We start from the raw sequence: 11080 nt of genomic DNA on the forward strand, positions 1-11080 counted from the left end.
ATGGCAATAGGAGTCAGGGCTGGCCATGGATCCCCCTGGGGCATGCCCTGGAGAATGGTAAGAAAATGACTTAAAGAGAAAAAAAATCTATTTTAGTTATTAATTTTTTTTGGTGTGTTAAGTACATGGGTTCAACCTGTGTCCTTCCCTCCCCATCAACCCAAGACACATCCTCTAGCTGCCACTCTAATGAGGATGGCCTCTTCCCTCCTCCATGAAGCCCTATCACAGATACTTCCCAGCTCTGGTGTGACACTGGCCCCATGCTGATAGGTCTCTGCACATTTTAGTTCTGGCTATAAGCTTATTCATAACTGGGGTGGGCAGATAGGATTTGAGGATGAGTGGGGTTTGGCTGCATCCACTTGCATCTCTAGTCATGAATAGCAGGGAAGAGGCGGGGCTCATGTGTAATGTAGCATCAGGGGGAGGAATCGCTTATGTAACTGGGACAACAGATTTAGCAGGTAGAGGAGGCAGAGGCTTTGGATGGGAACAGTAAGCTGTCGGCAGGGGCAACATGCCCGGGTGGTTGCTTCTCATAAGGTAGGCTGTGGGGCTCTGGCAGCCTGTTTAGGGGAGGTGAAGGGGGGACATGGGCTTGAGGCCTGGGAACTGACCAGTGAGGAGGATGTTAGTGATGCCCACTGTGGAGGTGAAACAGGAGGCTATACGGTGAAAATATCCCAACCCCATACTGAGAGGTACAGGACGAATTTCTGATGCTTCATGGAGAAAATGTCTACATACTGATTTCCTAGAGGATTTGAATCATGTCCAGGAAATCTAGGCCTTGGCCCAAAACAAGGGTAGTAGCAATTTTGCCTGGTGCTCAAAAACATATCTCTAAGGTTAAGATTTGAGGGTATGCCCTCTAAGATGGGCAGAATTTGTAATGCCTCAAGGGCAGAGGTTTAGAGTGGCTCCCTTGGTTCTCAGCAGGGTGGCAACATCCAGGGTCCCTGGGTCCGAGGCTGGAAGAGCCTCTGGTCAGGTGTGGGAACTACCAGGTCAGGTCTGGAAGAGCTGTGGGGACTACGGGGGCATCAGTGCCTACACCAGGAGCCCCTGGAGCCGACCCCGTTGCTAATAGAGAAGCCTCTGTCTGAGTGGCCAGTGCCTCAGTTCGTCAACCTTTTTCTGCCGGAGTTTCCCATTAGGCCTCTTACAGGGCATCACCAGCTGAAGGTAGGTCAGTCCCTGGAAGGGGTCTCAGTCTTGGGGAGACATCTAGAAATGACCAGAGTTTCAATCACCCTATTCTTAATTTCTCTGTACAGATTTTAGGACTTGTGGCTAAAGGCTCCTTTGGAACAGTCTTCAAGGTGCTAGATTGTGACCAGAAAGCAGTATTTGCAGTGAAGGTAGGGACCTAGGTATTCCATATCATTCTCTAGTGTCTGCTTCTATTCTTGGTTTCAGAAAGGTTGGGAGGCATAAACAACGCATAGGAGTCATCACTCCTCTCCTTTTATAGGTGGTGTCCAAGGTAAAGGTCCTACAGAGGGACATCCTGAGGCAGTGCAAAGAGGAGGTTAGCATCCAGGTATGCACAGAGCCCAGGAATGGAGCCTAGGAAGAACTAAACCACAGATGGAGAAAGCACCTTTCCTGTCCAACTGCCCTGCTCTTCCTTATTCTGCCCCCTCCCTCTGCTTCAACCAAAGCAGATCCTGGGAAAGGTAGTTAGCAGCAGCTAATTCTAGGTCCTTCCAGGGAAACCTCTCTAGCATGTCCTGGTGTGTTCATAGTATCATGCTGGTTTTGGGATTACCAGACAGGCAGTCCCTACTGTTTTGTTCACCTGAACTTAGAGGTAGGGCAGCAGCTCCCTTTCTGCACAACTAGGTTAAATCCTGACTTCTTGGCTGTCTTGATCCTCAGTGCCCTTTTTCCTCCCTAACTTCCTGTTTTTTCATCCCTAGCGACAGATCAACCATCCTTTTGTACACGGTTTGGGGGACAGCTGGCAGGGAAAACGACACCTCTTCATTAGTGAGTGACTGGTCTCTCTCATTTCCAAGAGTCGTCCCATTGTACTCCACCTGAGATTACCTATCCCTTTGGCTTGTTCTCCCTTGGCTGTTTCCCTTCTCTGAGTGTTTCTGTCTCCCAAAGGGAGGGAACAACATGTGGCGTCAGTTTGGGCAAGAGGCCTAAAATGCCTTTGAGCCCAGGCACATTACCCCCCAATATCACCTAGACTTCTGGTCCTTTGCAGTGTGCAGCTACTGCAGTACAGATCTGTGCTCCCTGTGGTCCTCTGTTGGCTGCTTGACTGAGGCTTCCATCCGCCTCTTTGCTGCTGAACTGGTTCTGGTGCTGTGTAAGTGAAACAGAAATGGTAATGGAAATGAGGGAAGACTTAAGGGGGAGGGGCAGAGAGAAGGGGTATTAACTCTGGAGGTCAAAGAACAGGAATAGGGATGGGATGGGAACTACCAGGGAAACTGGAAAGACAGGAGAGCTTTAGCACACCCCATTACTTGCTGTCATCCACAGGCTATCTCCATGATTTGGGCATCATCCACCGAGATGTGAAGGTAGAGTTAAGCACTTTTTCTCTGTCTGAAGTGGGGCATCAGTAAGAAGTACCAACAGATCTAAGAAGGGAGAGGGGAGATGAGGATAGCTGACCTTGGGGCCCTCAAGGGTGCTAAGGATTTGGGCAAGAGCCCTCAAAGTATAGACTTGAATGCTGAATAGGGCATCTTCCTCAGCGGACAGGTATATATGATAAAAGAAGGTCAAAAGGAAGATGAATAACCTCTCACTTGTGATTTTTCAGATGGAGAATATCCTTCTGGATGAACGAGGTAAGTCCTTTTCTTTTCCTAGCCCCAGAATTAGAGGTACTGTCAGTTTGGGAATATGTCATGGCTGACAAGGGGTGGAACAGAGTGGTGCTGTTGCCTTATCTTTCACAGGCCATGTGAAACTGACAGACTTTGGTTTGTCCCGCCATCTGCCCCAGGGAGCCCGAGCCTATACTATCTGTGGCACCCTTCAGTACATGGGTGAGACAGGGGCTAAAACTGGTGGGGAAGCATTGGCAGAGGATAGCCAGTTGATGTCAGTGACACCTGTCTTTCAAATTTAGCCCCAGAGGTCCTGAGTGGAGGGCCTTACAACCATGCTGCTGACTGGTGGTCCCTGGGTGTCTTGCTTTTCTGTCTGGCAACTGGGAAGGTGAGAAGATGGTAGGGATGTTGGGCAAAGAGAGGAGCTCTGCCCTGTAGTGGGAAGAACTTAGGAAATCTTGCCTTATTCCTACTAAACAATGCTACCACTGCCCCCCACCCCCATTCCCCACCTCTTAACTCAGTTCCCAGTGGCTGCAGAGAGGGATCATGTGGCCATGTTGGCAAGTGTGACACACTATGATTCTGAGGTCCCAGCTTCTCTTAACCAGGGGCTCTCACTCCTGCTCCATGAGGTAAGAGTGAACACTACTTTCCTTCTTGACTACCAAACCATTCAATTCTCTCCTTTCCCTATTATTAAAATGAGATTTCCCCATTCCTCTAATAATTTGGTGAGTGTGTGTATGTGTGTGTGTGCACGCACGTGCTCTAACTTGATCAAGTACCATCCTCCCCATGCATAATCAGTCACTTCTGAGAGAGAGGGCCAGTGCTGCTCTCTTACCAGGACAGTGCCTCTATTCCCACCTCTGCCCCCAATAATTTCTCCCTCTTTCAAATCCTCTTTAGGATTCTTCTTCCTGCCCTCCACAGCCCATGAACTTCTTCTTTTCCAGCTTTTCTGGTTAGCCCCTCTCCTATCTCATCTATCCTTCATGCTCTATTTGCCTTCAGCTCTTATGCCAGAATCCCCTCCACCGTCTACGTTATTTGCATCACTTCCAGGTCCACCCTTTCTTTCGGGGTGTGGCCTTTGACCCAGAGCTCCTACAGAAGCAGCCAGTGAACTTTGTCATGGAGACACAAGCTACCCAGCCCAGTCCATCGGAGTCCATGCTTTTCAAGAACTTTGACTGTAACCTGGAGTCCTACCTGGTCCATCCCAGCCTTGCTTGAGCCCCTCTACTGTAGATCGGGGCCTGAGAACCCAAGGATCTCCTCCACTGCCAACTCAGTATGACCACTTTGATGATCTAGTTTGTTTTTACTCTGTAGCCTCTTACTATTCTGTTCTTCTAGTTGTTGGACCAGAGTTCAAATCTTGCGCATTCTGCTATTGGCAGCCACAATTGGCCCTACCCCTCCCTACTCCCTAATACAACTCACCTCTCAATTCAACATCTCGGATCAGTGTTGACCTTTTCCTTCGCTGCATTTCTCCAATGCTCATACCCTGAAGCTTTCAACCAGAGGCTTATTCTACTTTTCCCTTTCCTTGTTTCTCTGCCGTATTTCCTTTCTTGAGAAGTAACACTTCATGGAGTCTCAAGGTGCTGTTTATGTGTTTTATAGGTTTCTCAGAAGTAGTATGAATGTTTTTCAAAAGTCTCAAAAGCTGGCATTTTAACCCCTAAATATGTAGCTAAAACATGTGATCTGGGGGCTCAAAGCCAGTCTGTGATAAATCTAATGTTTAAAAATTTCAAAAGTGAATCTAATAGCCTAAATGTGAGGAATAAGAACTGAAATATGGATGGGTTAAATGTCTTTTCTAGGGCTAATTGGAACAGCTATTGAATTTTTTTTCCAAAACAAAGTCTCCTCGGAAGACACAAGGATTATTAAACTGAGTATTTCCCTAGATGACCTGGGATTCAGTTTCTGATGGGGAAACCAAGGGATTAAGAGGCATGACATCAGCCTTAAGATCTAAGGTTAGAGATGTATTTCAAAAACCTTTTCCTTTTTATTTTTTAAATATATATTTTTTAATGTTTGCTTTTGAGAGAGAGACAGAGCGTGAGCAGGGGAGGGACAGAGAGAGAGGGAGACATAGAATCCGAAGCAGGCTCCAGGCTCTGAGCTGTCAGGACAGAGTCACATATGGGGCTCGAACTCACAAACCGTGAGATCATGACCTGAGCCAAAGTTGGACACTTAACTGACTGAGTCACCCAGGTGCCCCTCCTTTTTATTTTTTTAAAAAAAGTTTATTTTTGAGAGAGAGAGAGAAGGAGAGCATGCAGGGGTGGGGCAGAGAGAGAAAGAAGAGAGAATTCCAAGCAGGCTCCACACTGTCCCTGCAGAGCCTGATGCAGGGCTCAAAGTCACAAACCAGGAGATCATGACCTGAGCCGAAATCAAGAGTTGGATACTTAACCAACTAAGCCACCCAGGCGCCCTGAACCTTTTTCTTTAGTAAGGAAAGTCATCTGGACCTTAAATTTTATACATTTCTGGCATTTATAACTTGTTTTCATTTTTCTAAACTTCTCAAAACCTTCATTTAAAACAAATTTTTTTAAAAACTCTGTTTATTGAAGTAATCTCTACACCCACTGTGGGGCTCGAACTCAACCCCAAGATCTAGAGTCACGTGCCTTTCTGACCAAGCCAGCCAGGCACCCCTCAAAACCTTCATTTTATTACCCTTCAGTTATATTTGATCTCTCTTTACAAACCAAAGAGAGTCTGGAAAGTACTCTGTGTACTTGTGTTTATTAATTCTGTCCCTGGATTAAGCCAGATTTTCCCTGTATAGCTGGCATTTTATTGGCCTCTGCAGAATTGCTTTTTCTGGATTGTACTTTGGCAATCCGTAGGAAAATCCCTGTGAAATTTAATAGCTGTGGCTATTGTAAAGGGTGTTTATCATTACAATTCATAATGTTCTGTTTAAGGATGCATGGGAGAAATTTCCTCTGAATTCAGCTGTGCTTTTCCTGAATTGCTGTTTGATTTTACCTTAAAGACACTAAACATTCAACTGACTGTAATTTTTTCTTCATATCAGTGCTATGCCACTTAGAGCCTAATTTGTGGTCCATTTCCAGCAAGTGTTTAGGACTTCACATCGTATATTTTGTATGCTAGCCACATTCTTGGTTCCATCTTCCTTTCCTATCTTTATTTTCCTTATTTTCATTTTTCTGTTTTAATCTTTTTTTCTTACTATATTATCTGCATCTTTGTAAGCCTTTTTTGGAATGAGATTGGGATATAAATGAATAAATAAATGTAACAGTAGCCCTTTTGATTATCTAATTTGTTTTTCTTCAGACATTTTTTTTCTTTTTTAGCTTTACTACATTTTTTTTTTAAGTTGTAGTGACCAGAACTGCACATTGGATAAAAACCCTGAATACTTGTAATAGGAATTAATGGTTTCTAAAGTAGTTAAGAATATTAGACTGGTGCCTGGATCCACCAATAACTATTTTAAGAGTCTTTACACAAGTTATCTTAACTTCTCTGAATTGTAGTTTCCTACATATAAAATGAGGGGGGTTATAATCACTGATTCTTAATTGTAGAGAATGGGCTTCTGAGTTCTGTGATGCTTTTTCAAAAAGCAGATGCTGATGATTTTATGATACTGTGTGTCCTGGTCCAGAGTTAATGTTCAGGTCACCCAACATTATATAGCCTCTCTGATCACAGCAGCATATTGGGTTAAGGTCTTTAGGACATGGTTAACAGGTCACTAGGGTCCCTTTCTTAGGTCACATCAGATAGCTTTGAGACCATAATCATGTAAGTGCAGTTTGAATTATTTCTTATCAAGTGCCATTTTTAACATACTCTCTTCAATCAGTGGGGCACTATAACAGTGATTCTCAGGGTAGAGTGGAGGGGATGATAGAAAAATCAAAGTTTCAGAAAGTATAATTTAAAAAAGCACTGTCCTCACCCATAGTTTTGGTATGCTCATCCCTGGAAGGTAGTCTTTCCTGCCACCCCTGACCCCCACTTAGAATCACTGACCTATGAATACCTTTTACTTATTCATGATAAAATTTTTTATTAGAATTTTATTTAAAAAATTTTTTAAGTTTAGTTATTTTGAGAGAGAGTACACACATGCACACCCGTGAGCAGGGGGGAAGGGCAGAGAGAATCCCATCACAAACTGTGAGATTATGATCTGTGCCAAAATCAAGAGTAGGATGCTTACTTAACCAACTGAGCCACTCAGGAGTCCCTAAAAAATATTTTTATATACAGCCTGAAATCATCTTTTAAATTTAACCCTATGCTTTGATTTTTCATTACCTAGAAGAAATCAAATATACCTATCAAAGTGGATATTTTATGCTGTACTCCCTTGTATCTTTTCTAAGAATGTAAGATTATCTTTTCTAAGAATGTAACACCAATCTGTATATTCTCCTTCTAAAAAAGTGTCTTTGTAGTTCTACTCATTGTTTCTTACCTCTAAGTTTCTTTACCACGTATCGATCTGTTTATTAGTTCATGCATTTAACAAACTGGTAATCACAATTCCTTAGTTACTTCTTTAAATTCTTCAATATAAAAATCTTGTCAAAGCTTTTTAAAAATAAAATCCTATTTAATGCATTATTAATCCCTGTTACGCTGAATTGTGTCTCCACCATACCCCCCCTTTTTGCATTCATACATTGAAATCCTAACCCTCAGTACTTCAGAATGTGACTGTATTTGAAAAGTCTTTAAAGATGCAATTAAGTTAAAATGAGGTCATATGGGTTGGCCCTAATCCAATGATAGGTGTCCTTATAAAGAAGAAATTGGCAGGGTGAGGGGGGGCGCCTGGGTGGCTCAGTCGGTTAAGTGTCCGACTCTTGGTTTTGGCTCAGGCCATGATCTCACAGTTCATGAGTTCAAGTCCCATGTTGGGCTCTGTATTGACAGTGCAGAGCCTGTTTGGGATTCTGTCTCTCTGCCCCTCCCCTGCTCGCGTGTTTTCTCTCTCTCAAACATAAATAAACTTCAAAAAAGAAGAAGAAATTAGGACACAGACATACAGAGGGAAGACCATGTGAAGATACAGGGAGAAGACAGCTATCTACAAGCCAATGGGAGAGGCCTCAGAAGAAACCAACTCTACTTGGTCTACCTTGATCTCGGACTTGTAGCCTCCAGAATTGTGAGAAAATAAATTTCTGTTGTTTGAGCCACCCAGTCTGTGATACTTTGTTATAGCAACCCTAGCAAACTAATACAACCACTATGATGAGTTCTAATATATTAATCAGGACATTTTATTTACAAAAAAAGCATGCTACCTTCCTCCCTATAGTTTGGTTTTGTTTATATTCTGAGGAACATATTATTTCAGATTTCACTGGCCTGAGTTTTGCTGGTTTATGGAGCCCCACTGATTAGCAGCTGTTACACTGCCTCCTTTGTTCAGAACTCCCATCATACAGGGGCGCCTGGGTGGCTCAGTTGGTTAAGTGGCCGACTTCGGCTCAGGTCATGAGCTCACAGACTGTGAGTTCAAGCCCCGCGTCGGGCTCTGTGCTGACAGCTCAGAGCCTGGAGCCTGTTTCAGATTCTGTGTCTCCCTCTTTCTGACCCTCCCTTGTTCATGCTCTGTCTCAAAAATAAATAAACGTTAAAAAAAAAAAAAAAAAAAAAAAAAGAACTCCCATCATACATATCATACACATACTGCATCATATATACATACACCATTCATTGAAGCAGGGCTACTAATTCCACAGTTTCATCCTTGAGTTCACTTAGAACTGCCTGGTGCAGTTCTCAGAGTTGCTGATTTGGGTTATGTAATTGCATTTTTACAAAATAAGTAATATCTAATCCTAAAGTTAAAAACTACAAGTGTTGCACCTGGCTGGCTCAGTTGGTAGAGCATGCAACTCTTGATATTGGGGCTGTGAGTTCAAGCCCCACAATGGGCATAGAGATTACCTAAAAAGAAACAAAAACCCAAGTGTTTTAAATATTTGGACCCCTACTTAATATTATATACAAAACTTAATTCCAGATACATTAAGGATTTAAATGTGATCAAAACATAAAAATTTTATAAGAACATTTGGGAGATTAGATCTACAATCTGTAGGGGCACCTGGGTGGCTCAGTCGGTTAGGCATCCGACTTCGGCTCAGGTCACGATCTCACGGTCTGTGAGTTCGAGCCCTGCGTCGGGCTCTGTGCTGACAGCTCAGAGCCTGGAGCCCGTTTCAGATTCTGTGTCTCCCTCTCTCTCTGCCCTTCCCCTGTTCATGCTCTGTCTCTCTCTGTCTCAAAAATAAATAAACGTTAAAAAAAAAATTAAAAAAAAGATCTACAATCTGTAATGCCCCCGATTTCGAATCCGAGAGACCACCAAGGAACCGATACCGATGCAAACGCACGAGGGTTTATTTGCAAGCTCGAGCTTGGGCCCAAGTATACCTGACACAGTGGAGCAGGGACTTGGACCCCTAGATTAAAAGGCGTAGCAGTTTTATAGGGGCCAGTGGCCAATGAGATTGTAACACACACAGAAAGTTGCATAGTCTTGTCAGTGCACATGCAGGTGGCCAATTGAATTACAATTTACCTTACAGTAACTGAACTAAACCATCACTGGTCAGAAGTGGCGCGCAAGTTTGGCGGGCAAAAGGCGGAGTTTACATTCTTTGGCGGTTAGGGGTTCTGCATTCCTATATGAGCCGGTTTCCAGTAAGGGTGTGCTCAGCGGCTTGACTAGGGTGGGGGAGTGTCTTAAGCAATAAGTAGGTCATGTGGGGGTTACACATGACATGGTGGGTGTAGCACAAAATGGAGTTAGTCTTGCCTGCTTGTCCAGGGGTAGGGGATTTTTGTTAAATTCCTTGGGTCCCACATTCCCCCTTTTTCAGAGGATACTATGCAGGACCCAATCATGGGTTCTGGGTTTCTGTGGAGAGAGTCAGTGGTTGGTATTGTTGCCTGAGTACCATGAGTTGAACTGTGTTGACTAGGTCCCTGACAAAAGCCACTAGTCTATTAATGAGGCAGGGCCCAAAGGTCAGAAGGAGGAGAAGGATGATCAGGGGACCGGCTAGGGAGGACAATAAGGTAGTCAGCCAGGGAGAATGATTGAACCATGATTCAAACCATCCCTGTTGCTGCTCTCGCTCTCGTTTTCGCTTGGCTAATCCTTCCCTTACCTTAGCCATTGATTCTTGTACTATCTCTGAGTGGTCAGTGTAGAAAAAGCACTCTTCGTTCAGGGCAGCGCAGACTCCTCCTTGTTGTAGAAAAACTAGGTCTAATCCCCTCCTATTTTGGAGCACCAGTTCAGACAAAGACATTAGGGATTCTTGGAGGTGGGAAATGGAGGTTTCTATGTGTTCTAGGTCTATATCAATGGCAGCTCTAAGGCTACTGTAGTGGGAGGCCTGGGTGGCTAGTGAGGCAATACCCGTCCCTATGCCAGCCAATCCAATTCCCAGTAGGGAGGTGATGGTGATAGCGGAGATGGGCTCCCTTTTATTTCGCCCGTGGGTATCTGCGCCCTTCCACTGAAGTACCCGCTCATCTGAATGGTAGATGATTCTAGGGAGTAGCTGAGCCAGCACACAGAAGCCCCCAGTTCTGTTTATAACCTGACCGTGAGCACAGGGAGTTAAACCCTCAGAACAAGCCCACCAACTGTCTTGGGGCGGTAGATAATACCCTGTATTATTTGTAGGCTGTGTAATGTTGCACAGAGCCTGGTGGTGGTGTGGAGTGCCTATACAGAGTCCCTGGCCAAACACGGACTGCAAGGTGAGGCCTTTACTACCAGGCTTTGGGTTCCACCTGCAAGCATTAGGGTCCGTGGTTGTGTTATATTGACCCATTATTACGATACCCTCATAGAAGGGGGGGCGGACGTCATAGCACAGCCAGCAGGATTGGGTAAGATTGGGCTTAGTTGCGTTGAGGAATTTGTAAGCCTTGGACATCAGGGCCCAAAGAGGGTGCTGAGAAGGGTCGATGGGGAGGAGAGGAGAGAGGAGAGTTGGGACTGGGGTGCCACCACCGGAGGTGTTGTGGGCAAGATTCAGAGGGTGTGCTGCAGGTGTTGCCTGAGGTTGAGGAGGTACTAGCACAGTGTTGGGACCTATCCCAAGGGTTTCCCTTAACCTTTCGGTTTCTCTAGTTGTCTGATCATGAATAGGACTCCGTTATCATACCCGCTTTGGTGAAGCCGGAGTCCCCACAGAAGTCCTACCCCCCAATTTGTTTCTTGTTTC

The 11080-nt window shown here is 44.6% G+C and overlaps 1 protein-coding gene across 1 annotated transcript; it reads left to right on the top strand.

Annotated features, from left to right (window-relative positions):
- Window positions 1–193: 193 nt before the first annotated feature.
- Window positions 194–4892, top strand: RSKR (ribosomal protein S6 kinase related). Its single transcript, XM_030294763.1, has 12 exons — window positions 194–546; window positions 940–1188; window positions 1281–1364; window positions 1478–1546; window positions 1926–1995; window positions 2222–2326; window positions 2503–2543; window positions 2789–2816; window positions 2928–3017; window positions 3101–3189; window positions 3326–3436; window positions 3819–4892. Exons 1-12 carry the CDS (start codon window positions 490–492, stop codon window positions 4038–4040), a joined length of 1215 nt encoding a protein of 404 aa, XP_030150623.1. The 5' UTR covers window positions 194–489; the 3' UTR covers window positions 4041–4892.
- The last annotated feature ends 6188 nt before the right edge of the window (window positions 4893–11080 follow it).

This window comes from Lynx canadensis, chromosome E1 (assembly GCF_007474595.2).
Source record: "Lynx canadensis isolate LIC74 chromosome E1, mLynCan4.pri.v2, whole genome shotgun sequence".
Lineage (NCBI taxonomy): Eukaryota > Metazoa > Chordata > Mammalia > Carnivora > Felidae > Lynx > Lynx canadensis.